Source organism: Entelurus aequoreus, linkage group LG01, assembly GCF_033978785.1.
Source record: "Entelurus aequoreus isolate RoL-2023_Sb linkage group LG01, RoL_Eaeq_v1.1, whole genome shotgun sequence".
NCBI lineage: Eukaryota > Metazoa > Chordata > Actinopteri > Syngnathiformes > Syngnathidae > Entelurus > Entelurus aequoreus.
Genome location: NC_084731.1, coordinates 96122548 through 96148415, shown reverse-complemented (window position 1 = coordinate 96148415; position 25868 = coordinate 96122548). Strand labels below are relative to the sequence as shown.

At 40.2% G+C, this 25868-nt stretch overlaps 1 protein-coding gene across 1 annotated transcript in view; it reads left to right on the top strand.

The window, feature by feature from the left end:
* LOC133650060 (striated muscle preferentially expressed protein kinase-like) overlaps nt 1-25868 on the top strand; it is a 137934-nt gene that overhangs the window by 100832 nt on the left and 11234 nt on the right. The window contains exons 23-40 of the mRNA XM_062046896.1: nt 214-313; nt 511-711; nt 4970-5027; nt 5111-5188; nt 5259-5431; nt 5518-5544; nt 5644-5796; nt 5880-5922; nt 7885-7950; nt 10208-12761; nt 12829-12996; nt 14939-15061; nt 15406-15570; nt 17011-17554; nt 17629-17868; nt 17947-18170; nt 18239-18314; nt 19670-19819. Coding sequence (XP_061902880.1) covers nt 214-313; nt 511-711; nt 4970-5027; nt 5111-5188; nt 5259-5431; nt 5518-5544; nt 5644-5796; nt 5880-5922; nt 7885-7950; nt 10208-12761; nt 12829-12996; nt 14939-15061; nt 15406-15570; nt 17011-17554; nt 17629-17868; nt 17947-18170; nt 18239-18314; nt 19670-19819 — 5143 coding nt within the window. The remainder of the gene's footprint in view (nt 1-213; nt 314-510; nt 712-4969; nt 5028-5110; nt 5189-5258; nt 5432-5517; nt 5545-5643; nt 5797-5879; nt 5923-7884; nt 7951-10207; nt 12762-12828; nt 12997-14938; nt 15062-15405; nt 15571-17010; nt 17555-17628; nt 17869-17946; nt 18171-18238; nt 18315-19669; nt 19820-25868) is intronic.

Below are 25868 nucleotides of genomic sequence, written 5' to 3'. Positions count from 1 at the left end.
CCTCCAAACATATTCCTGGGTATTGTGGCCAAACAGCTCAATTCTTGTTTCATCTGACATCACATGGACAAAGATAAGACCTTCTGGAGGAAAGTTCTGTGGTCTGATGAAACAAAAATTGAGCTGTTTGGCCACAAACAGCTCAATTTTTGACTACAATTGTACTACAAGCACCAAGACTAATGCACATGTAAACGTACATCTTTCTTGCAGAGCGAAAAGAGGCAATAGAACCAATGGAAGACAAGGGAACCATTCTCAGGAAGATGCGACGCTTGACCGACTACTATGACCTCCACAAGGAGATAGGCCGGTATGTGTTTCTCCATCCTTGTGAAGACTCAATCCCAGGTTGACGGAGGCTCGGTGAAAACAACACAAAAATGACAAGGCTCGGGGACTGCAGATTAAACTTAAATATATAACTAGAACACAGACTTATGCCAAAAGTTTCAATGATATCAAAAGGTTAAAAAAAAAAAAGTGATTTCTGGGCATGTCTCCTCACAGGGGGGCCTTCTCTTACATAAAACGGGTAACTCAGAAGAAGGGAAAGAAGGATTTTGCCGCCAAGTTCACATCTGCACGCGGGAAAAGGAAAGCCTTGGCACTGCGGGAGATGGAACTGCTGTCCACACTGGACCACGAGCGGATCATCTACTTCCAAGATGCCTTTGAAAAGAAGAATGTGGTAGTGCTCATAACAGAATTGTATCCTTTTTCCATCTTTTATTTAAAAATATACTTTTGTGTCTTACCGGGTCTTTCATGTGCTTAAAAGTAAGCTGATTATCTCTCGAACAAAAAATATCCAATACATTTGTTCTAGTGTGTAAATGTAAAGCCATAAGGTTACCCAGGGTAAATCAAATGGACGAAGTTTTTCGCTAAGTAGCATCACAGCTGAAAGTTCTCTTGCAGTCTGAGAAGTGTTGTATCCCAAATAGCTGCAATCGCTTTCTCTTAAGGCAGGGGTGTCCAAACTTTTTCCACTGAGGGCCGCACACTGACAAATCAAAGCAAGCAGGGGCCATTTTGATATTTTTTTATTTTAAAAACCAATCAAATATATGTATAAAAAATATACATTTAGGCCTCCACTCAGGCTTGATCCCAGGGACCCCAAAGGATTTTGGTAAAAAAAAATATAAAAAATGTGTCATTATTCAGTATTATTATTTTTATTATTATGCAAGTTTTAAATCCCTAGATCAACATTAGGTCTATCTGTCAATATGACGTTTTTAAAGATTTAAGTCGTATGCTCTTTTTGTCAAAGAAAACCCTAGTTTTTTTTATGGAAAAAACACAAAATATGCAATACTTTCACCCAATAAAATTTGTAAGTGGAATATTTGAGATTATATAATAATTGGAGCCTTAAAACGGTCAATAACTCATAACACCATTGATTTTAATTCATTATTATTTTTTGAGCGATGACACTTAAAAACAAATCACACAAAAATTATTGGGGAACCAAAAGCGTCCTACTCATTAAAGTGTTAAAAAATAAATTATACTTTTTTTTTTACTGTTTACTTTTAACACAATGATCTCGAGATCAACTTCAGATCCATCCGTCAATTATAAGTTGTATTGTTGTTGATGTTTTTTGTTTGTTCGTTTTACGCCCTTCTTTAAAAAAAAAAAGAAAAACAGCTCAATTTTTTTATATGGCAAACACAAAATATGCAACATTTTCCCCAAAAAATATCTCAAAGTGCAATATTTCATGTGACTTAATTGGAGCCTTGGATAGGTCAATACTTCATAACAACATTGATTTTGATTCATTATTATTTTTTAAAGAAAGAAACAGCCTGCATTGGCAGCTTTGTGTTATTAGAGTAAACATTGCAACGTTTTCTTGTTACATTTCACCTGTTTGCTCTTTCATACCACTTTTTATGTTTTACATTTTTTTAATCGTATTTTAAAATGGGCCGCGGGGCCGTTAAAAAACGACCTGCGGGCTGCAAATGGCCGCACTTTGGACACCCCTGTCTTAAGGTATTCATGTGTGATTTACACAAGGGTTCGTACATGTAGAAGAAGGAGAAACACGGGCATGTCTGGATGACTCGCCTTCATATTTCCAGTGGTTAGCTCCGAGTTACGAAACCGCTTTATCATGAAGCTGGCTGTGGGCGTTCTTTGTGATGTCACTTCCTGTGTGGGGCGTGGTCTTTCTGGCGTCACTTCCTCTCCGAACTCACTTTGTAAACGATCAATGAGTCCATACAAAGCTAAGTGCCGGAGATTCAAGAATTGCACGGCTGACTTACCCGTGTAAAAATTTGTCCGAGGAGGGGGTCCTTAAACGTTGGTTTAGTGTGGCTGAAACGGGGCTTAGACTAAATAGTTATTCGTTTAAGGGGTTAAACGACTTAATGTAGACATGGCCTGAGGCATGAATGATTCATTTATGACTAGGGATGATGTTTGATAAGAAATTATTGAGTTTGAGCCTATTATCGAATCCTCTTATCGATTCTGTTATCGAGTCCAGATAGGTTGTTGTGTATGGAAAAAAACACAATAATTGGTTTAACAAATCACTTCACATTCTCTACTGCTCGCTACTATAGTATTACCATATCTGAGTTATTGTGCAGAAATGTGGGGGAAATAACTACAAATGTGCGCTACATTCGTTAACCGTGTTACAAAAACAATCAATTAGACTGATACATAATGTTGGATATAGAGAACATACACACACTTTATTTATTGAGTTAAAAATATTAAAGTTCGATGATTTGGTAAAATTGCAAACAGCTCAAATGATGTGGAATTAAATGATGGAATGGATTAAGTGCAGCCCTCTGAGACACTTGTGACTTAGGGCTATATAAATAAGCATTGATTGATTGATTGAAGTAAAGAAGTAAACATTGCACTGATATGATCCAGTTTAAGAGGTTGCTCAAATGAATAGTGCTTACAAAGTACAAAGAAGAAGAATTATGAGAAATACTTTCAACTAGAGATGTCCGATAATATCGGCCTGATATTATGGGCCGATATATGCGTTAAAATGTAATATCGGAAATTATCGGTATCGTTTTTTTTGTTATCGGTATCGGGTTTTTTTGTTTGTTTGTTTTTTGTTTTTTTTTATTAAATCAACATAAAAAACACAAGATACACTTACAATTAGTGCACCAACCCAAAAAACCTCCCTACCCCATTCACACTCATTCACACAAAAGGGTTGTTTCTTTCTGTTATTAATATTCTGCTTCCTACATTATATATCAATATATATCAATACAGTCTGCAAGGGATACAGTCCGTAAGCACACATGATTGTGTGTGCTGCTGGTCCACTAATAGTACTAACCTTTAACAGTTAATTTTACTAATTTTCATTCATTACTAGTTTCTATGTAACTGTTTTTATATTGTTGTACTTTCTTTTTTATTCAAGAAAATGTTTTTATGTTATTTATCTTATTTTACAATTTTTAAAAAAAAGTACCTTATCTTCACCATACATGGTTGTCCAAATTAGGCATAATAATGTGTTAATTCCACGACTGCATATATCGGTTGATATCGGTATCGGTTGATATCGGTATCGGTAATTAAAGAGTTGGACAATATCGGAATATCGGATATCGGCAAAAAGCCATTATCGGACATCCCTACTTTCAACCTTATTAAAAATAAGATATTCTTCATCTCAATATATTAATAATGACTGAATTAATTAATTACATATTACAAAACTGTTGTATATACTAATTCACATACATTTTATTATAAAAAGGTCAGTAAATGATGTATATATTTGTAAACGCTATGAAGTGGGAAAGGGGTAGGATTAAATAAGCTTCACTTCTTCCTACTCCTGGAAAGTGAAATGATATGAAACTGTGATGTATTATTATGATGTGGTCGGATCATGTTTTGTTTAGTTATGTTCTGTTAGTTTTGGACTTCCTTAGTTGTTTTGTGCACTTCGGGGGTTTGTTTTAGTCACCATGGTTACTTATGATTTTCACCTGCCTTGTACGCGCACCTGTTGCTCATCAGAGACTCCATTTAAGCCTGCCTTTTCCGCTCACTCGTCGTGGCTTCATTGTTTGCATTTGCAACGGTTATGTTGGCATTCTGGTTTTTCGAGCTCATGATTCCTGTGCCAAGTTACCTTAGCTTCTAGTATCCCTGTGCTGAGTAAGTTTTTGCTTTAGCTTCTCGTGCGAACGGCACGCCTTCCTTTTTTGTTTTGTTCCTATCTGTTGTAATGTGTATGATTTATGAGAAATAAATCATCTCCTATCTACACTGTAAAAAAAAAAAAAAGTTGAGAAAACGCAAATTTTCAAGGCAACATGACGCAACAAGATTTTTGCGTTTTCTCAACTTTTGACTACTGCTGGCCAGACACTGTTTTGGTAGTTAAACATAGCGAAACCTTATTTCTGAGTCTGACTGACTTGAAAACTATAATTAGTCCAACAATTGCAAATCGTATTTCACTATTTAGCAGTAGTCAAAAGTTGAGAAAACGCAAAAATCTTGTTGCATCCTGTTGCCTTGAAAATTTGCGTTTTCTCAACTTTCTTTTTTTTACACTGTATGCACGCTTTTTGCGTCCCGGGAGAACGAACCGCAGCACGCTGCACCCGGTCCGTGACAAATGACTGAGCTACGTCATTTCCTGTGATGTCCCACAGGGCATTTCTTGTGGGACGGGATTCGTTCCCAGAGATTCAAATAAAGAACCAACTCTTTTTCTTTACTATAGTGGTCTCGATAACGGGTACCGGTTCTCAAAAAGGGATTCGAGTCCGAGGACTCTGTTCTTTTCTTATCGAACAACCGGGAGCATCATCCCTATTTATGACCTTTGACTCATCACTGAGTGCATCGTAACAAAAAACACATACTCGGGGTATTGTTTATGTATGATTCATCAGTTGGACTATGTAGTCTACCTTTCCTCAGCTGTGACCTGAAGGTGTCATGAAGAGCTGCTGGAACGAATGTCCAGAAGAACAACCGTCACAGAACTGGAAGTCGGTTGAATTGAAAGTGGCTTGGATTCTGCCCAAATGCCTTCATGTCACTTGACCTTGACTTAATTTGTGCATCTCCACAGATCCGTCGAAGTGTTCAGCAGGTGTTAGAAGGCCTTCGTTACCTTCATGAGAAAGGAATTGCTCACCTCGACATCAAGGTAATGCTTTTACGGGATTAGGGCGAGATTCAAACGAGATTTCATCGCATTTGTGTTTGTCTTCTGCTAGCCAGAAAACATTTTGATGACTGGTACCAGCAGTGACCAGATCCGCATATGTGACTTCGGCAATGCCATCAGACTGGAGTCATCCGAGGAGCACTATTGCAAGTATGGCACACCAGAATATGTGAGCCCAGAAATTGTGAACCAGACCCCCGTTTCCACAGCAACAGACATATGGTGAGCCTCATGTACCTTGTGCACTGTTGGCAACCACAACAAAAATTGTTCTCTCAACTATTTTATGCTTCTGCTGCTCTCTACAGGCCAGTTGGCGTCATTACATATCTGTGGTAGGTCATCCAGCAGGGGCACGCATATTTATCCGTCTTTATTTAATATTTAACAAGTATTGAGTCATATATATATATATATAAATATGTTTATTGCAGCCTGACAGGAGTGTCACCATTTGCCGGTGAAAACGACCGCGCCACAGCGTTAAACATTCGCAACTACAATGTGGCCTTTGAAGAGAGTATGTTCTCTGCCCTCTGCAAAGAAGCAAGGGGCTTTGTCATCAAGCTTTTGGTGGTGGACCGCCTGTAAGCATCTCAAATTTAGTTTTGGACAGCCTTTGTATTACGCATCGTAACTAAACTGCAGCATGTTGTGTTTGCACCGCCAGGAGGCCGAGTGCCGTTGAATGCCTCCGCCATCCTTGGTTCAAGGTAGCAGTCAATCTTGTGTTTAATATCCCTTGAAAAATAACTTGCAGGATTTACTTGATCTTAATAAGCTATTGTATTGTCCTCTATGTCCAATGGCTGTGATGCAACAACAAATAAGTTGTATGAACAACCTTCAAATAGAGTAAACCCCCTTAGTTCATTAATGACTAATATATCAAATTGTTTGTATAATCTAAATTCCAATGTAGTACTCATATGTGCTTGATATTAAAATGTAAATAATACAAACCCCGTTTCCATATGAGTGGGGAAGTTGTGTTAGATGTAAATATAAACGGAATACAATGATTTGCAAATCCTTTTCAACCCATATTCAGTTGAATGCACTACAAAGACAAGATAGTTGATGTTCAAACTCATAAACTTTATTTATTTTTTTGCAAATAATAATTAACTTAGAATTTCATGGCTGCAACACATGCCAAAGTAGTTGGGAAAGGGCATGTTCACCACTGTGTTACATGGCCTTTTCTTTTAAAAACACTCAATAAACGATTGGGAACTGAGGAAACTAATTGTTGAAGCTTTGAAAGTGGAATTCTTTCCCATTCTTGTTTTATGTAGAGCTTCAGTCGTTCAACAGTCTGGTGTCTCCGCTGTCGTATTTTACGCTTCATAATGCGCCACACATTTTCGATGGGAGACAGGTCTGGACTGCAGGCGGGCCAGGAAAGTACCCGCACTCTTTTTTTACGAAGCCACGCTGTTGTAACACGTGCTGAATGTGGCTTGGCATTTTCTTGCTGTAATAAGCAGGGGCGTCCATGAAAAAGACAGTGCTTAGATGGCAGCATATGTTGTTCCAAAACCTGTATGTACCTTTCAGCATTAATGGTGCCTTCACAGATGTGTAAGTTACCCATGCCTTGGGCACTAATACACCCCCATACCATCACAGATGCTGGCTTTTCAACTTTGCGTCGATAACAGTCTGGATGGTTCGCTTCCCCTTTGGTCCGGATGACACGATGTCGAATATTTCCAAAAACAATTTGAAATGTGGACTCGTCAGACCACAGAACACTTCTCCACTTTGCATCAGTCCATCTTAGATGATCTCGGGCCCAGAGAAGCCGGCGGCGTTTCTGGGTGTTGTTGATAAATGGCTTTCGCTTTGCATAGTAGAGCTTTAACTTGCACTTACAGATGTAGCGACCAACTGTATTTAGTGACAGTGGGTTTCTGAAGTGTTCCTGAGCCCGTGTGGTGATATCCTTTAGAGATTGATGTCGGTTTTTGATACAGTGCCGTCTGAGGGATCGAAGGTCACGGTCATTCAATGTTGGTTTCCGGCCATGCCGCTTATGTGGAGTGATTTCTCCAGATTCTCTGAACTTTTGATGATATTATGGACCGTAGATGTTGAAATCCCTAAATTGCTTGCAATTGCACTTTGAGAAAGGTTGTTCTTAAACTGTTTGACTATTTGCTCACGCAGTTGTGGACAAAGTGGTGTACCTCGCCCCATCCTTTCTTGTGAAAGACTGAGCATTTCATGGAATCTACTTTTATACCCAATCATGGCACCCACCTGTTCCCAATTAGCCTGTTCACCTGTGGGATGTTCCAAATAAGTGTTTGATGAGCATTCCTCAACTTTATCAGTATTTATTGCCACCTTTCCCAACTTCTTTGGCACGTGTTGCTGGCATCAAATTCTAAAGTTAATGATCATTTGCAAAAAAAAAAATTGTTTATCAGTTTGAACATCAAATATGTTGTCTTTGTAGCATATTCAACTGAATATGGGTTGAAAATTATTTGCAAATCATTGTATTCCGTTTATATTTACATCTAACACAAGTTCCCAACTCATATGGAAACGGGGTTTGTACTATAACCACTTAAATGTATTTTAAAACATCACATGATGCGTCTTTTTATAAATGCCTCTTCAAAACATTAAATATTTCATGACATTGATTACATTTTGTCTTGCAGTCAGAAAGCAACAATGGCATCTGCACAGCGAGGCTTAAACAGACTTTGTCTAGAAGGCGATGGCAGGTACAGTACAGTACACACACTTTTGCACTTACTGATCACATTAGGCACACATTCTAATGAGAGCCAATACAAGCGCTGCATGTGCCAATAAAAATAAATGCGTAACAATCAATTTAGTACTCTGATTGAGTTGTTATTTCAATGATACTGTGATGATATTTGTTAATTATGGTGGCTTTTCATCATTGAAGGCAATCTCAATCCAGACAGATTTTGAGTTGAGATTCTGCAAATAATGGCAATCTTGTCAAACTTCATCCTTCAAGATTGCAACGCTCTCGACAGCAGAGCACACTTGCTTTTTTTTTTACAAAAGAAGACTCATTTAAAAACAAAATAACAGGATTTTCAATAGTATGACATTTGACAGCAAGACGAATTGCAGTTTCACAAAAAGATTCTACCAAATGCACATTTCTGAATATATAGCTTTTTGGCTCTTTACTCATTAGATCAGGGGTGTCCAAAGTGCGGCCCGGGGGCCATTTGCGGCCCGCAGGTAATTTTTTAACGGCCCCGCGGCACATTCTAAAAATACGATTAAAAAAATAAAAAACATAAAAAGTGGTATAAAAGAGCAAACAGGTGAAATGTGACAAGAACATGTTGCAATTTTACTCTAATAACACAAAGCTGCCATGCAGGCTGTTTCTTTCTTTAAAAAAAATAATGAATCAAAATCAATGTCGTTATGAATTATTGACCTATTCAAAGCTCCAATTACGTCACATTAAATATTCCACTTTGGAATATTTTTTGGGGAAAATATTTTGTGTCTCCCATATAAAAAACAAAGCTGTTTTGTTTAAAGGGCCTAAAACGAACAAACAAAAAACACAAACAACAACAAAAGTTATAATTGACGGATAGATCTGAAGTTGATCTTGAGACTATTGTGTTAAAAGTAAAAAAAAAAAAAGTATGATTTATTTTTTAATACTTTACTGAGCAGGACCCTTTTGGATCCCCAATAATTTTTAGTGGGACTTTTTTTTTTTAAGTGTCTATTTAAGTTGCTCAAAAATAATAATGAATTAATGTTGTTATGAGTTTTGCTATGAACTCCAATTATTATATAATCTCAAATATTCTACTTTCTTTCTTTCTTTCTTTTAGTTTATTTCGAACATGAACACATTTACATCATAATACATCACACAATTTCTTATCATTTCATTTACATCATGCCCGAAAAGGAGTAGGAAGAAGCAAAGCTTATTTAATCCTACCCCTTTCCCACTTCAAAGCGTTTACAATTATATAAAATAATTTACTGACCTTTTTATATAATAAAATAACATCTATGAATTAGTATATACAACAGTTTGTAATATGTAATTAATTAATTCAGTCATTATTAACATACTGAGATGAAGAATATTTTCAATAAGGTTGGAAGTTTTTCTCATAATTCTTCTTCTTTGTACTTTGTAAGCACTATTAATTTAAACAACCTCTTAAACTGGATCATGTCAGTACAATTTTTAACTTCTTTACTTAATCCATTCCATAATTTAATTCCACATACTGTTATGCTAAAAGTTTTAAGTGTTGTACGTGCATATAAATGTTTTAAATTATTTTTTCCTCTAAGGTTATATTTCTCCTCTTTAGTTGAGAATAAATGTTGTACATTCTTTGGTAGCAGGTGATAGATTGCTTTGTACATCATTTTAGCTGTTTGCAATTTTACCAAATCACCAAACTTTAATATTTTTGACTTAATAAATAAAGGGTTTGTATGTTCTCTATATCCAAAATTATGTATTAGGACTTTAAAATGTTATTGGGGGAAAATATTGCATATTTTGTGTTTTTTCCATAAAAAAAACTGGGTTTTCTTTGACAAAAAGAGCATACAACTTAAATCTTGAAAAACACTTTATATTGACAGATAGACCTAATGTTGATCTGGAGATTTAGACCTTATAATAATAATAATAATAATACTAAATAATGACACATTTGTAATTTTTTTTTTACCTAAACACTTTGGGGTCCCCAGGATCAAGCCTGAGTGGAGGCCTAAATGTATATTTTTTTATACATATATTGTATTGTTTTTTAAAATAAAAAATATCAAAATGGCCCCGGCTTGCTTTAATATTTCAGTGTGCGGCCCTCAGTGGAAAAAGTTTGGACACCCCTGCATTAGATGGTGCAGGTGTGACAAAGGGTGTGTCTGTTGACTAATAGTTTTTTTTACAATTTAATTGACCATTGCTTTCTCATGCTTGTCCTGATTTTTGCTTCTCAGCGCTCCCTCATCAGTTACAAATCCAAGATGGTGATGCGCACAATCCCAGAGATACTTAATGACGCATCTAACCACGTCTCGATTGCAGTGGCCCGGCAATTAAAAGACGGCTCACCGCCGCCTTCCTCGTCCTCCGACTCTGAGGCAGACGTAGATGAGCTGCCCTTCATTCCAATGCCGATATCTATGTTTTTCTCCGGTTCCAGAGTCTCCCTGAATGAGATCCCTGCAGATGAACACATTGTTGTCGAGAAAACTAAGGACGACCTGGACACAATTAGCCCAGACGAGATAAATCAAGAGACAAAACGAGCTCCGTTTAAAAAAGGATTAAGCACTGAGTCTGATGAATCACAAACAAAAGCCAGAAGATCAACCATGAGGAGAGGCAGCTCGGCGGACTCTGCACTACTTCTCCATATTGACCCCGAGGAGGACAATGCCATTGAAGATACAGAAACAAGCAGCAATAACCTGAAAAAGGCGACTTCTCTGGAACTGCCACACCGCAGCCCAAGCCCTGGCATGACAAAGCTAAGCCAGGAGGATTACGCCTTGAAACTGGAGCTCATGAGACAGCGGCTACTAAGGGGTGGCAACATGGATAAAAAGATGAGTGGCCTCCGAGGGCCTTTGTTTGAAACACTTGGCATGGAAGATGAGAGGCAGACCGGGTCTCTCGATCGTAATCTGAGGAGATCCAGAACAGGGCAATCTACACTCACAAGAGCTGCATCTTCTGAGAATGCTGGAGAGGACACAACAAAGACCAGAGTTTTTCGGAAAAGTGTCTCCTTTACCCAGGGAGATTCTGAGCCCATGCCACTTCACCGCAGGTATGGAGCTCCCTTGGAGATTCCATCCGTCATCAATGTCAGCACCGAGAGTAAGAAGCTTCAGGAAGCAACGTCAATGTCGGCACTAACAGGACAAACGATGCTGGAGTCAGCGTCGCCTACTGAACACAACAATTTTGTCTACCCAACACCAGGGAAAGTGGACCAACGCAAAAAACTGAATTATGAAGAAAAAATAGCCAACAAAGACAAGCTAAATGAAGTTGAATCTGAGTTGAAATTACCTTCAGTAGTTACTCCCATAATAGTGATAGAAGAGGATGATGACGAAGAGGACACAAGAAAAAAATATCAGGACATGCAAATACATGGAGAGGAAGTGATGGAAGATAAAGAAACATCACAAACCTATAAAGAATCATTTGCAAAAAGAAGCAGTGCAGAAGCCATTGTAGTGTCATCTGATCAGGTTCCTGACAAGTCAAGAGGCAGACCTGAGCCTAAAGAAAATGCTTTATCATCGAAACACTTGGCTGTGTTTGCAAAAGTAGCCGCTGGCCACTCATCTTCTGCTTCAAATTCCTCGTTATCAAATCCGGATATTTCTGGCATGCTTAGCCACCCAAAACTGAGAACAGATATCAAAGACATTGACTCAGAGGAGGTCTTTGAGTCCAGATTTAAGAAGCGGGAATCCTCTTTGACCCGTGGCCTCAGAAAGCTGACAAGAAACAAATCAGAAGGGGAATCGCCTGTGCCAAGCCGTAAGATTGGCGGTGGAGGTGAAGAGGTTTACAGGCCAGGGCCAAGGGGAGCACCTCTTGAGATGAGCTCCAAAGGGCTACAAGAGAAGTCCAAATCAGTTCAAGACCTACGTGAAGATGAGATAAAGGAACGAGGCCTGAGCCTTATCGGAAGGTTTTCATTACGAGGAAAGAGATCACCATCCGATGATAAAAAGGGAGACAAATCCACTGAAAGAAAGACTCAGGATGCACAGGAAAGTGCGGCCACTAAGAGGGTTACTTGGGCAATTGGTCGAAGTAAATCTCTGGACACCAAAGAGCAAGATAGAGAACAAAGAAAGGCTGATGAGTCTACAATTTCTTCTGTGAGGCGCAGGTTTGAGTCCAAAGTGGCAGGAATCTCTGCTAAAATAAGAACCCAGTCTGAGGATAGGAAGGATAAACATGCCGAGGGAAGTCAGAAAGAGACGGATTTGAAGAAGATCACAGATTCTTCCGTCTTTGCAATGCGACAGAAGTTTGAGAATAAAGTGGCAGGAATTTCCACCAAAATACGAAGCCAGTCGGACGAGAGAAAAGAGAACACAGAAGGAAAGAGGACACCGTTGTTTTCTCGCCATCGCCACTCACGCTCTGAGGGTCGTGGACTGCAAGAAATTTGTGTGCCTGAAAATCAGCTTGCAAAACAGGTTGCCGTCGGCACCTCTAAAGACTCGATTGAATCTGTTTCAAGTGTTCATTCTGAGAAAGAGAACGACCGGCGGTCTAGATGGGACAGGTGGGGTCTAAGCAGGAGTAAAAAAGACAAAACACCTTCCCAGACTGACATTCTTTTACCTGCCCCAAAAGAGGAGGAGAACTCAAACACTCCGAAGTTTGTCCGTTCTGCGTCAGATTTCCCACCTGTGTTCCATATCAAACTCAAGGACCAAATACTGCTAGAAGGAGAGCAGGTCACCCTTTGCTGCCTACCGGCAGGAAGTCCACCTCCTGACATTTCATGGATGAAAGGTATTTGAACGCTAGTAGCAATAAAGATATTGTCAGGTTTGAATTAATTGTTGCATTTCCGTTACAGATCGTAAAGCTGTGCTGGCGGATGACCGCATTAGTCTGATCTCCCATCCAGACGGCAGGCAGCTTCTTACCATCCTCAAGTGTAGCCATAAAGATGCCGGGGTGTACGAGTGTTTAGCTACTAATCCCATTGCTGCCATCACCACGTCCTGTACACTGTCAATAGCTTGTGAGTGACGTGACAACCAAGCATTTATCAAAACATGGTATTTCCTCCTAAATTACCTATCTCTTGTATCACACCATTCAATTATGCATGGTATTTGCTGGATTGGGTTGTAGTGGTAGAAAAAATGGAATAAATACGAATATAATACTGTGATGCACACTGTAAAGCTGTGATTGGATGTTTTAGTACATCATTTCAGACATGTACAAAGAACTCCTTCAGAGAGCCAGTATCACAAACGCCGTCTTTCAAAATGTGCAATATAAGTAAGCGTCTGTTGTAACACATCAGATAGTTGCACCTCCAATAGCACTCTCCGTCTCTCTTAAAGGCCTACTGAAAGCCACTACTACCAACCACGCAGTCTGATAATTTATATATCAATGATAAAATCTTAACATTGCAACACATGCCAATACGGCCGGGTTAACTTATAAAGTGACATTTTAAATTTCCCGCTAAACTTCCGGTGGAAAACGCCTTTGGATGATGACGTATGCGCGTGACGTAGCCAGTGAAACTGGAGTATCGGTAGCCCATTGAAGCCAATACAAAATAGCCCTGTTTTCATTTCATAATTCCACAGTATTCTGGACATCTGTGTTGGTGAATCTTTTGCAATTTGTTTAATGAACAATGGAGACTGCAAAGAAGAAAGTTGTAGATGGGATCGGTGTATTAGCGGCTGGCTGTAGCAACACAACAAGGAGGACTTACTTGGATAGCAGACGCGCTAGCCGACGCTAGCCGCCAACCGCATCTGTGATCGGGTGAAGTCCTTCGTCGCGCCGTCGATCGCTGGAACGCAGGTGAGCACGGGTGTTGATGAGCAGATGAGGGCTGGCTGGTGTAGGTGGAGCGCTAATGTTTTTATCATAGCTCTGTGAGGTCCGGTTGCTAAGTTGCTAAGTTAGCTTCAGCGTCGTTAGCAACAGCATTGTTAAGCTTTGCCAGGCTGAGAATTATTAACCGTGTAGTTACATGTACATGGTTTAATAGTATTGTTGATCTTCTGTCTATCCTTCCAGTCAGGGATTTATTTATTTTGTTTCTATCTGCATTTGAGCCAGATGCTATCACGTTAGCTCAGTAGCTAAAGAGCTTCGCCGATGTATTGTCGTGGAGATAAAAGTCACTGTGAATGTCCATTTCGCGTTCTCGACTCTCATTTTCAAGAGGATATAGTATCTGAGGTGGTTTAAAATACAAATCCGTGATCCACAATAGAAAAAGGAGAGAGGGTGGAATCCAATGAGCCAGCTTGTACCTAAGTTACGGTCAGAGCGAAAAAAGATATGTCTTTCACTGCATTCTAGTCCGTCACTCTAACGTTCCTCATCCACGAATCTTTCATCCTCGCTCAAATTAATGGGGTAATCGTCGCTTCCTCGGTCCGAATCGCTCTAGCTGCGTTGAAAACAATAGGAAAATATGAGGAGGTGACCAACTGACTACGTCACGCTACTTCCGGTAGGGGCAAGGCTTCTTTTTATCAGAGACCAAAAGTTGCGAACTTTATCGTCATTGTTCTATACTAAATCCTTTCAGCAAAAATATGGCAATATCGCGAAATGATCAAGTATGACACATAGAATGGATCTGCTATCCCCGTTTAAATAAAAAAAAAATCATTTCAGTAGGCCTTTAAGTCACCATTGTGCACTTGTGACGCAGGAAGCTAACAAGCTAAATAGTCAGAAGGTGCCATGGTTTCTCAGTGAGTTGACTCACCAGAAAACGCTGTCCAAGATTTTAAAGTACCATTGAGTATTGTACATTGAGATTTGCATACATATGGGAGTTTCATGTTAAAATGACATATGTTTTAGATAACGGAGGGAACACTGTACGAACAAATGCAATCTATGTTTTTCATAATACAGAATGTCACCTTATTGGGTCCTCTTCTCTCTTCCCCTTTTTTTTTTTTAAAATGCTGAAGATATTCCTAAGCGACCGGGGACCCCTGAGGTCCCTCAGACGTACAACAACACTGCCCTGGTGCTTTGGAAGCCGGCAGACACCAAGCCTCCGTGCAGCTATACTCTGGAAAGGAAGTCAGAAGGTGACAAAATAAATAAATACATTTGAAACTGGATCGATAAAGATAAGCAACACCTTGGGATTGCATCATACCTCCTTGTCTTTGCTCCAAACAGAGCAAAGGGAAAGGTTTGAATTGAACATCAATCGTTTTATTTGATAAAATCTCACCAAGCATTTGGTTTACATCCAAGGGGGTAACGTTTTACAGAATTGATTGATTGATTGAGACTTTTATTAGTAGATTGCACAGTGAAGTACATATTCCGTACAATTGACCACTAAATGGTAACACCCCAATAAGTTTTTCAACTTGTTTAAGTCGGGGTCCACTGAAAACCCATGGTTTGCATCTTGTTTCATCAGGAGATTCAACGTGGCAAACTGTAGCCACCAGAGTGGTTGACTGCTACTACAATGTGACCGACTTACCGCGAGGTGGCTTGTTTAGGTTTCGTGTGTCCTGCGTGAACAAGGCAGGACAGGGGCCACATAGCAACTGTTCAGCTCCAGTCAATTTGGACTCAACAGGTATTTTTAGCAATGTCGGACACAAGATGCAAATGCACTGATTGTACTTAAAGACCTACTGAAATGAAATGTTCTTATTTAAACGGGGATAGCAGGTCCATTCTATGTGTCATACTTGATCATTTCGCGATATTGCCATATTTTTGCTGAAAGGATTTAGTAGAGAACATCGACGATAAAGTTCGCAACTTTTGGTCGCTGATAAAAAAGCCTTGCCTGTACCGGAAGTAGCGTGACGTCACAGGTTGTGGAGCGCCTCACATCTGCACATTGTTTACAATCATTCCCACCAGCAGCGAGAGCGATTCGGACCGAGAACGCGACGATTACCCCATTAATTTGAGCGAGGATGAAAGATTTGTGGATGAGGAAAGTGAGAGTGAAGGATTAGAGTGCAGTGCAGGACGTATCTTTTTTCGCTCTTACCGTAACTTAGGTACAAGGACTCATTGGATTCCACACTTTCTCCTTTTTCTATTGTGGATCACGGATTTGTATTTTAAACCACCTCGGATACTATATCCTCTTGAAAATGAGAGTCGAGAACGCGAAATGGACATTCACGGTGACTTTTATCTCCACGACAATACATCGGCGAAACACTTTAGCTACGGAGCTAACGTGATAGCATCGTGCTTAACTGCGGATAGAAACAGAAGAAATAAGCCCCTGAGTGGAAAGATAGACAGAAGATCAACAATACTACTATTACTTCTACTATCAGGAGACACCGAACCAAACCCTGGACCTGTAACCACACGGTTAATGTTGTCCCGCCTGGCGAAGCCTAGGAATGCTGTTGCTAACGACGCCATTGAAGCTAAATTAGCTACGGGACCTCGACAGAGCTATGCTAAAAACATTAGCTCTCCACCTACGCCAGCCCTCATCTGCTCATCACCAACCGTGCTCACCTGCGTTCCAGCGATCGAAGGCGCGACGGAGGACTTCACCACGATCATCGGTGCGGTCGCCGGCCCGGAGACGGAGGAAGTCAACCCAGACACCGGTGAGGACAGCGGCACGGCGGCGGACTGCTAATACACCGATCCCACCTACAGCTTTCTTCTTTGCTGTCTCCATTGTTCATTAAACAAATTGCAAAAGATTCACCAACACAGATGTCCAGAATACTGTGGAATTTTGCGATGAAAACAGACGCCTTAAGCTGGCCACCGTGCTGTTCCAAAATGTCTGCTACAATCCGTGACGTCACGCGCAAACGTCATCATACCGAGACGTTTTCAGCCGGATATTTCCCGGGAAATCTAAAATTGCACTTTATAAGTTAACCCGACCGTATTGGCATGTGTTGCAATGATAAGATTTCATCATTGATATATAAACTATCAGACTGCGTGGTCGGTAGTAGTGGCTTTCAGTAGGCCTTTAAAGATATTTTTGGAAACACATTGCAGTACTGTTGTCTTTGGTTCTCAGCTCAAGACGCAATACCAGAGGTGGCTGTTGTGAAGACAGCGAACAAACGAGAGCCTCTGGTGTCCCCCTCATCCATCCCCCAACTCACACCCATGATGACTGTCACAGTTACAGCTGCTGAAGATGCAACTGCACAAGTGATGTCCCCTTCTGCAGCAGAATCGCCATCATCCTTAGGTCCTTCAAGCCATAATACACCAAAAAATACACCACATGACCCAAAAACAAGCGCTAAACATCCCTCTGCACCATTTATAGTGCCCAAACCCCAAAGTCCCGTGAACATTGTGTCTCCTATGACCCAGAGTCCCATCACACTTGTAACTCCACCTTCAACCCCCACCAAACCAGCCTCAGTGCCCATTAAAGGCACCACAGCATCTGTGGCCACATCTCCTGTCTCCTTCTCCCCTCAAGTGCTTCAAACATCCAGCCTGAGCCCCATCGGTGAAGGGGTCAGTACGCCCGGCAGAGGGACCCCATCCACGGCTCTGCGGCAAGGGGTTCCACAAAAACCGTACACCTTCCTGGATGAGAAATCCAGGTGATGGACAATGTTATCATTAAACCTCTCATCCGACATTGGAAAGTGATACATCTAAACCAAACTATTTCCAGGGGTCGTTTTGGAGTCATCCGCGAATGCCGTGAGAATGCCACGGGCAGAATGTACATGGCCAAGATCATCCCCTATAGCCATGAGAACAAACAGGAGGTGTTGAAGGAGTATGAGATTCTGAAATCCCTGCACAATGAAAGAGTCATGGCATTGCACGAGGCCTACGTCACGCCACGCTACGTTGTGCTGGTGGCAGAGTACTACACAGGCAAAGAGCTTCTGCACAGCCTAATAGACAGGTTCTAAACAGTCATTCAAGCAGGATATAATACACACGAAAGCACCATCCTTGTTGAAATCTTTTTTCTCAATAATAGGTTTCGCTACTCTGAGGATGACGTGGTGGAGTACTTGGTGCAGATCCTCCAGGGAGTCGAGTACCTCCACAACCGCAGGGTCCTCCACTTGGACTTGAAACCCGACAACATTATGGTGACAAACAATAACACCATCAAGATTGTAGACTTTGGGAGCGCTCAGAGCTTTAACCCGCTCAGTCTTAAGCAGCAGGACTCTGTAACAGGAACTCTGGAATACATGGGTAAGCCCAATCACTCATGTATATTTGTACTTATGTCAATATAAATGTATTATTAAATGTGCTTAAAGCTCCTGAAATGGTGAAAGGTGAAGTGGTGGGGCCCCCAGCAGATATTTGGACAGTCGGAATTGTTATCTACATTATGTGAGTTTCTTATCGAAATGTCGAAATACACCATCTGATCCTTTTAAAGGCCTACTGAAATGAAATTGTTTTATTTAAACGGGGATAGCAGATCCATTCTATGTGTCATACTTGATAATTTCGCGATATTGCCATATTTTTGCTGAAAGGATTTAGTAGAGAACATCGACGATAAAGTTCTCAACTTTTGGTCGCTGATAAAAAAAGCCTTGCCCGTACCGGAAGTAGCGTGACGTTGCAGGTTGAAGGGCTCCTCACATTTCCCCATTGTTTACACCAGCAGCGAGAGCGATTCGGACCGAGAAAGCGACGATTACCCCATTAATTTGAGCGAGGATGAAAGATTCGTGGATGAGGAACGTGAGAGTGACGGACTAGAGTGCAGTGCAAGACGTATCTTTTTTCGCTCTGACCGTAACTTAGGTACAAGGGTTCATTGGATTCCACACTTTCTCCTTTTTCTATTGTGGATCACGGATTTGTATTTTAAAACCACCCCGGATACTATATCCTCTTGAAAATGAGAGTCGAGAACGCGAAATGGACATTCACAGTGACTTTTATCTCCACGACAATACATCGATGAAGCACTTTAGCTATGGAGCTAACGTAATAGCATCGTGCTTAAATGCAGATAGAAACAATATAAATAACTGTAACCACACGGTTAATGCTGTGCCGCCTGTCGAAGCCTAGCAATGCTGTTGCTAACGATGCCATTGAAGCTAACTTAGCTACGGGACCTCGTCTGAGCTATGATAAAAACATTAGCGCTCCACCTACGCCAGCCAGCCCTCATCTGCTCATCAACACCCGTGCTCACCTGCGTTCCAGCGATCGACGGCGCAACGAAGGACTTCACCTGATCATCGATGCGGTCGGCGGCTAGCGTCGGATAGCGCGTCTGCTATCCGACTCAAAGTCCTCCTGGTTGTGTTGCTGCAGCCGGCCGCTAATACACCGATCCCACCTACAACTTTCTTCTTTGCAGTCTCCATTGTTCATTAAACAAATTGCAAAAGATTCACTAACACAGATGTCAGGAATACTGTGGAATTTTGCGATGAAAACAGAGCTTTTTGTATCGGGATACAATGTGTCCCAATACTTCCGCTTCAACCATTGACGTCACGCGCAAACGTCATCATACATAGACGTTTTCAAGCGGAAGTTTCCCGGGAAATTTAAAATTGCACTTTATAAGTTAACCCGGCCGTATTGGCATGTGTTGCAATGTTAAGATTTCATCATTGATATATAAACTATCAGACTGCGTGGTCGGTAGTAGTGGCTTTCAGTAGGCCTTTAAGGGACACCGTCATCACTTAACTCTATTTTTGTCACGAACAAAAAAGGCTTAGTGGCCGACTGCCTTTTCAAGACAAAGACCTGCAGAGGGTTAAATCCAAGATCCTGACGGCGAAGTTTGACCCAACAAGACTGTACCCCAACGTGTCCCAAAGTGCTTCTGCTTTTGTCAAGAAGATGTTGAGCAGTTACGCTTGGTGAGAATATCTAATAACATTATGAACATATTGTGTATACATTCAAGGATCAAGACACACCAGTTAATTTTAGGGATGCAAAAATGTAATCACTTGTTCCTAATTCCATTTCCGACATTTCCTAAAGTTTAATCAAAATGTGCCCACAACTGTTAGTGCCTCTTATCCAGGGGTGTCAAAGTCAAATACAGAGGGGGCCCAAATTTAAAACTGAACAAAGCCGCGGGCCAAGGTTGAACAAGGTTGATAGGGACCCAAACAAGTTTGCATTAAATATTGAACAAGCAAGGCTTATATAACTTTATAGTGACATGCAAAATCGAGTTTCAAATAATAATAATACAAATTAAAAAATATCAATGGCATATCAAATACAATTTAAATAAAAATTGAATGCACTGCTTTTAACGTCCTCTACGAGCTGACGTCATGTCCGCTTTTCATCCCTTCTAACAACGTGCCCGCCCAGTCACAAGATATGTGCGGCTCCTGTATGCACACTGAAGTGAATGCAACGCATACTTCATCAACAGCGATACAGTTTACACTGAGAGTAGCCGTATAAACAACTTTAACATGGTTAGAAATATACGCCACACTGTGAATCCACACCAAACAAGAATGACAAACACATTTCGGGAGAACATCCGCACAGTAACACAACAGAAACACAACAGAACAAATACCCAGAACCCCTTGCAGCAGTAACTCTTCCGGGACGCTACAAGGTGTGTGTGTGTGTGTGTGTGTGTGTTATTTAAAGTTATTTAATAAGAAGCCAAAAGTGCAAAAACAATAATGTTCGTGTTGGAGGAGTTGTGAATGAATGAAATATGAAATCCGTGCTGCAGTCGCTGCTGGGCCACAACATTAGGTACACCTGCAGACTGCAGCACGGATTTCATATTTCATTCATTCACAACTCCTCCAACACGAACATTATTGTTTTTGCACTTTTGCCTTCTTGTTAAATAACTTTTTCAAATAGATTCAATCTTGCACGTTGAAACTTTAAGTGTGGGCTTGAGTTGATATAACACTCCTGTCAGGGGGTGCATTCTACGCCGGGAGTGCATTATCCGGCACAACACCTGGACGCTACAATATACACCCTCGCTACCTCCAAACCCCGACCCCCCCACACACACACACACCTTGTCGCGTCCCGGAAGAGTTACTGCTGCAAAGGGTTCTGGGTATTTGTTCTGTTGTGTTTATGTTGTGTTACTGTGCGGATGTTCTCCCAAAATGTGTTTGTCATTCTTGTTTGGTGTGGATTCACAGTGTGGCGTATATTTCTAACAATGTTAAAGGTTTTTATACCGGCACCCTCAGTATAACCTGTATCGCTGAAGTGAAGTGAAGTGAAGTGAAGTGAATTACATTTATATAGCGCTTTTTCTCAAGTGACTTAAAGAGCTTTACATAGTGAAAGATCAAGTATGCGTTGCATTCACTTCAGTGTGTGTGCCACAGCCGCATATATTATGTAACTGGGCCAGCACTTGTTGGACTGGACGAAAAGAGGACGTTACAATTCTCGGGAGGGTCACTGAAATTTAAGAGTTTCCCGGGAGGTTTGGCAAGTATGAGTATTAGCGGTGTACCGCGGCACCGCCGTTGTATATAATCGGCGGGCCAGCTCTAGTGTTAATTTAATATCGCCTCACGGGCCAAGTGAAATTACATGGCGGGCCAAATTTGGCGCGCGGGCCAGAGTTTGACACCCATGCTCTTATCAGTCATCAACTATTGTTGTTTGTATAAGTGAAGGCAGTGGCGCAAACATATACATTTAATCTTGTAAGGTAAAAATAAGGTAACGTAGTAGAAATGATGCAGACCAGGCCGAAAATCTAATCAATTGTTCCTAATCTCATTTTGGACATTTCCTGAAAGTTTCAAGAAAATCTACCAATAACTTTTTGAGTTAGTTTGCTAACGAACTAACTAACGGACAAACAAACCGCCAGATCGTACTTTTAACCTTTTAGACGTCAAACTTGTTTTTATTGAGGGCCACATGACAGTTATGGCCGCTTGTAACTGTGAATAATAAATATAAATTTCCACATGACGTTATTACACAATTATTTATTAGTTATATAGTTTTTTATGTCCACTGTGTAAAAAACACAAATATATATATTTTACAGTAAAAAAAAACTGACAGCTCAGTTGCCAAAATGTTACTGTATAGTATCAATGTTTTAATGTAAAATTTTGTATTACTGTAAATACAAAAAACAGTACCGCACTTAGTTTTTTGTTTTATTTATCACCGTAAAAGTCTGGGAATGGGTTTTTTCATTGTTACAGTCTTTCGTATGAGACAGCTAGGCAATGTCAGCCAGCTCACTGTGTCAGGGCTCAGATTATCGAGGTCCGGGTCATTGGGTGGGGGAAAGGTGGGGCACTCGTGGATGATGTGGTGGGCGGTCTGTTCCTCGGCGATGCATGGGCAGGCTGCTGATGGGCAGGCTGCTGATGGGCGTTGAATCAGCCAACACCCGTCCGTGTCCGGTTTAGTGTTGACCAGTTCTTGCGAGGAAGGTCAGCGCCCGGTGGTAGGCTTGCATTTGGGTTGACAGAGTTGAGGAGGTCGGGGGGGGTCTCCTGCCAGCTGGTTTTCCATGCTTCAAGTGTGTTAAATTTGGGTCCACCAAGAGTTACTGGGTGGCGGGAGAACGGGGGCCGGAAGGGTAGGCGTTGGCGACCATGGTCTTGGGACTCTGCTACAAGTTTGTGCAGGAGATGGGTTGGATCCTGCGAGGTCTTACTCACAAGTCTGTGTAGGGCGGCTGGTGCGATGCCAGATAGTAGCGGGAGAAACTCCGTTGGGGTGGGTTTCAGGCAGCCGGTGACAATCCTCATGGTCTCATTGAGGGTGACGTCGAGTTTCTTGGCATGTGCGCGGCGACACCATGCAGGGGAGGCATATTCTGCCGCGCTGTACACCAGGGCAAGGACGCCGGTTCTTAAGGTGTAGGCGCTAGCTCCCCAAGACCAGCCTGCTAGTCGGCGTAGGAGGTTATTCTTGGAGGATACTTTGTTTTTCACTCAGTACAGATTGGTGTCTTATAGCAGTTTTGTGAATTACAAACTCGAACTCGTTTTGTGCTGACTTTGAAGCTAGCTTATCTCTTTCCGTAGTTAGTTTCTACGGCTAATACCATAGCACACCGATGTGTTAGTACGCTAGAAAAATAGTTTGAGTTTGAGTTTGAGTTTATTTCGAACATGCAAGCATACAACATGATACATCACAATTTCCAGTTTCTTTTCAACATGTTCGAAAAGGAGTAGGAAGAAGCAGAGCTTATTTAATCCTACCCCTTTTCTTTACATAACAGTTGCAAAACTTTTTGTTCACTTCCTGTTCACAATTTTTTCACAATAAACTCCATAAGTAATTACAATAAAAATAAATAAATAAATAATAGTAAGAATTTAATAATAATAATTGGTGAAGTAAGTCATATTTCATATGATGACATAAGTAAGATTACTTTAAGAATGAATGAATGGATGGATGAAATAAATTGAGAATGTTTGTCATGGTTCTTCTTCATTGTACTTTGTAAACACTTTAAGTTTGAAGAGTTTCTTGAAGTGGATCATATTAGTACATTGTTTGATTGCTTTGCTTAATCCATTCCATAATTTAATTCCACATACTGATATACTGAAGGTCTTAAGTGTTGTACGTGCATACAAATGTTTTAAATTACGTTTTTCTCTAAGATTATATTTCTCCTCTTTTGTTGAGAAGAATTGTTGTATATTCTTGGGTAGCAGGTTATAGTTTGCTTTGTGCATAATTTTAGCTGTTTGCAAATTCACTATGTCGTGGAATTTCAGTATTTTTGATTCAATAAATAAAGGGTTTGTATGTTCTCTATATCCAACATTATGTATTATTCTAACTGATCTTTTTTGTAACACCGTTAATGAATGAAGTGTACTTTTGTAATTATTTCCCCATATTTCTACACAGTAGCTCAGATATGGTAACACTAGTGAGCAGTAGAGAATATGAAGGGATTTTTGGTCTAGAACATGTTTTGCTTTATTCATTATTGACGTGTTTCTTGCAACTTTATGTTGTATATTTTTTACGTGAGATTTCCAGTTCAATTTATCATCAATCATTATACCTAGAAATTTGTTTTCGTTTACTCTTTCAATTTCTATTCCGTCTATTTGTATTTGTGTTTGACTTTCTCTTCTACTGTTACCAAATAGCATTATTTTAGTTTTACTAAGATTCAACGATAGTCTGTTTTTGTCAAACCATCTTTTTAATTTGTTAATTTCTTCTGTTATTATTTGTATTATCTCCTGTGTGTTCTCTCCTGAACAAAACGCTGTTGTATCATCCGCAAATAATACTAACTTTAAATCTTTTGTAACTTTACAAATGTCATTTATATAGAGATTTAATAATTTAGGTCCTAATATTGATCCCTGAGGTACACCACAGGATATATTTAGCGTTGTAGACGTGTGTTCGCCTAGCTTCACGTATTGTTTCCTGTTCGTTAGATAACTTCTTATCCAGTTTAAGACTAACCCTCTGATGCCATATCGTTCTAGTTTTTTGATTAAAATATTGTGATTAATTGTGTCAAAAGCTTTAGTTAGATCCATAAAAACCGCTGCTGCACATTTTTTACTATCTATTGCATTGGTAATTTCTTCTGTAATTTCAATTAAAGCCATTGAAGTTGAGACATTAGCTCTGTATCCATATTGGTTCTCTTCGAGTATTCTATTTTTATTTATGAAACTTTCTAATCTGTTATTGAACAGTTTTTCAATGATTTTAGAAAATTGTGGAAGTAGAGAAACAGGTCTATAATTTGTAAATTGATGTTTATCTCCAGTCTTATAAATTGGTGCAACTTTAGCTATTTTCATTTTGTTTGGAAATGTACCTGTTTGAAATGATAGGTTACTAATATACATTAATGGTCCTGAGATCTCTTCAATAACCTTTTTTATCGTTTCCATATCAATTCCGTTACAATCAGTTGAAGTCTTAGATTTACATTTTTTCACGATTGTAACTATTTCCTCCTGTGTCACATTACTGAGGAACATGGAGTTGGGATTTGGCCCTATGGTGTCATTATAGTCCTCAATTGGAACTGGGTCTGGAATCCTTTCTTCCTCTGTGTTTGCTCTTACGATAACAATGTTGCTACTGTTTGGTTTAATTTTACAGGTTACGGAACATAAATGAAGTATTGTTGACTGTTTTTGAATGCATTTAGAATGCATTAGCTGCCCTGCTAGCTACCAAAACCGAGCCGATTTTAGAAAGCGGAAAAAAAAAAAATTGTATTTTTGTCTCTCATATAATGATTGTCATCCTCGTCCAGACAGAATGATGACACGGCAGTGCGGCTGGATCAAAAGAGACGTCGGAGACGCTTTACTGTACCAAAAGTTGCTTTATTACAAGCGAGCGTCATTATACAGGACTGCAGTTCCTGGAGGAGGTCGGGTCAAAAATGAAGGACTCCTAACTTGGAGGAGCCAAACCCTCAGTTTTATATTCCTCTTTCCTGTCTCTGGGTGTGTGCTAGGTCAGGACAACACACCCTGACCATAAGAGTAGATGTTCGTGTGTAAGTGTCTGGAAAGACAGCAGATCCAGGTCGTATCTTAGATGCTGTCATTAAGCTAAACGTGTAGTCTCTTCTCACGGATAGGGCCATCACCCTAGAATACCTAGGTCCGATTTAATTTCCTTTTCTTCCGAGAGAACTAATCCAATCCACACACAAATGTCAATACTAAAAGGCCCTATGTTATTATGTGCCCAACCTGAAATACCGAGCATTTAAACTGGTAGTTTTCTTTCTCCCAGATTAATATAAACATTCACCATGTGCAAAACATAATATGAGTTAATTAATTCACTTCACCCTTTAAGTTTGACACCTGTGTTTTAGAGCCTCCATATTTCCTATTCATCCCCTGCAATGTAAACCCCAAAAAGAGTAAAATACAATGTTCAAAACACACACATTATAAAAGGAAG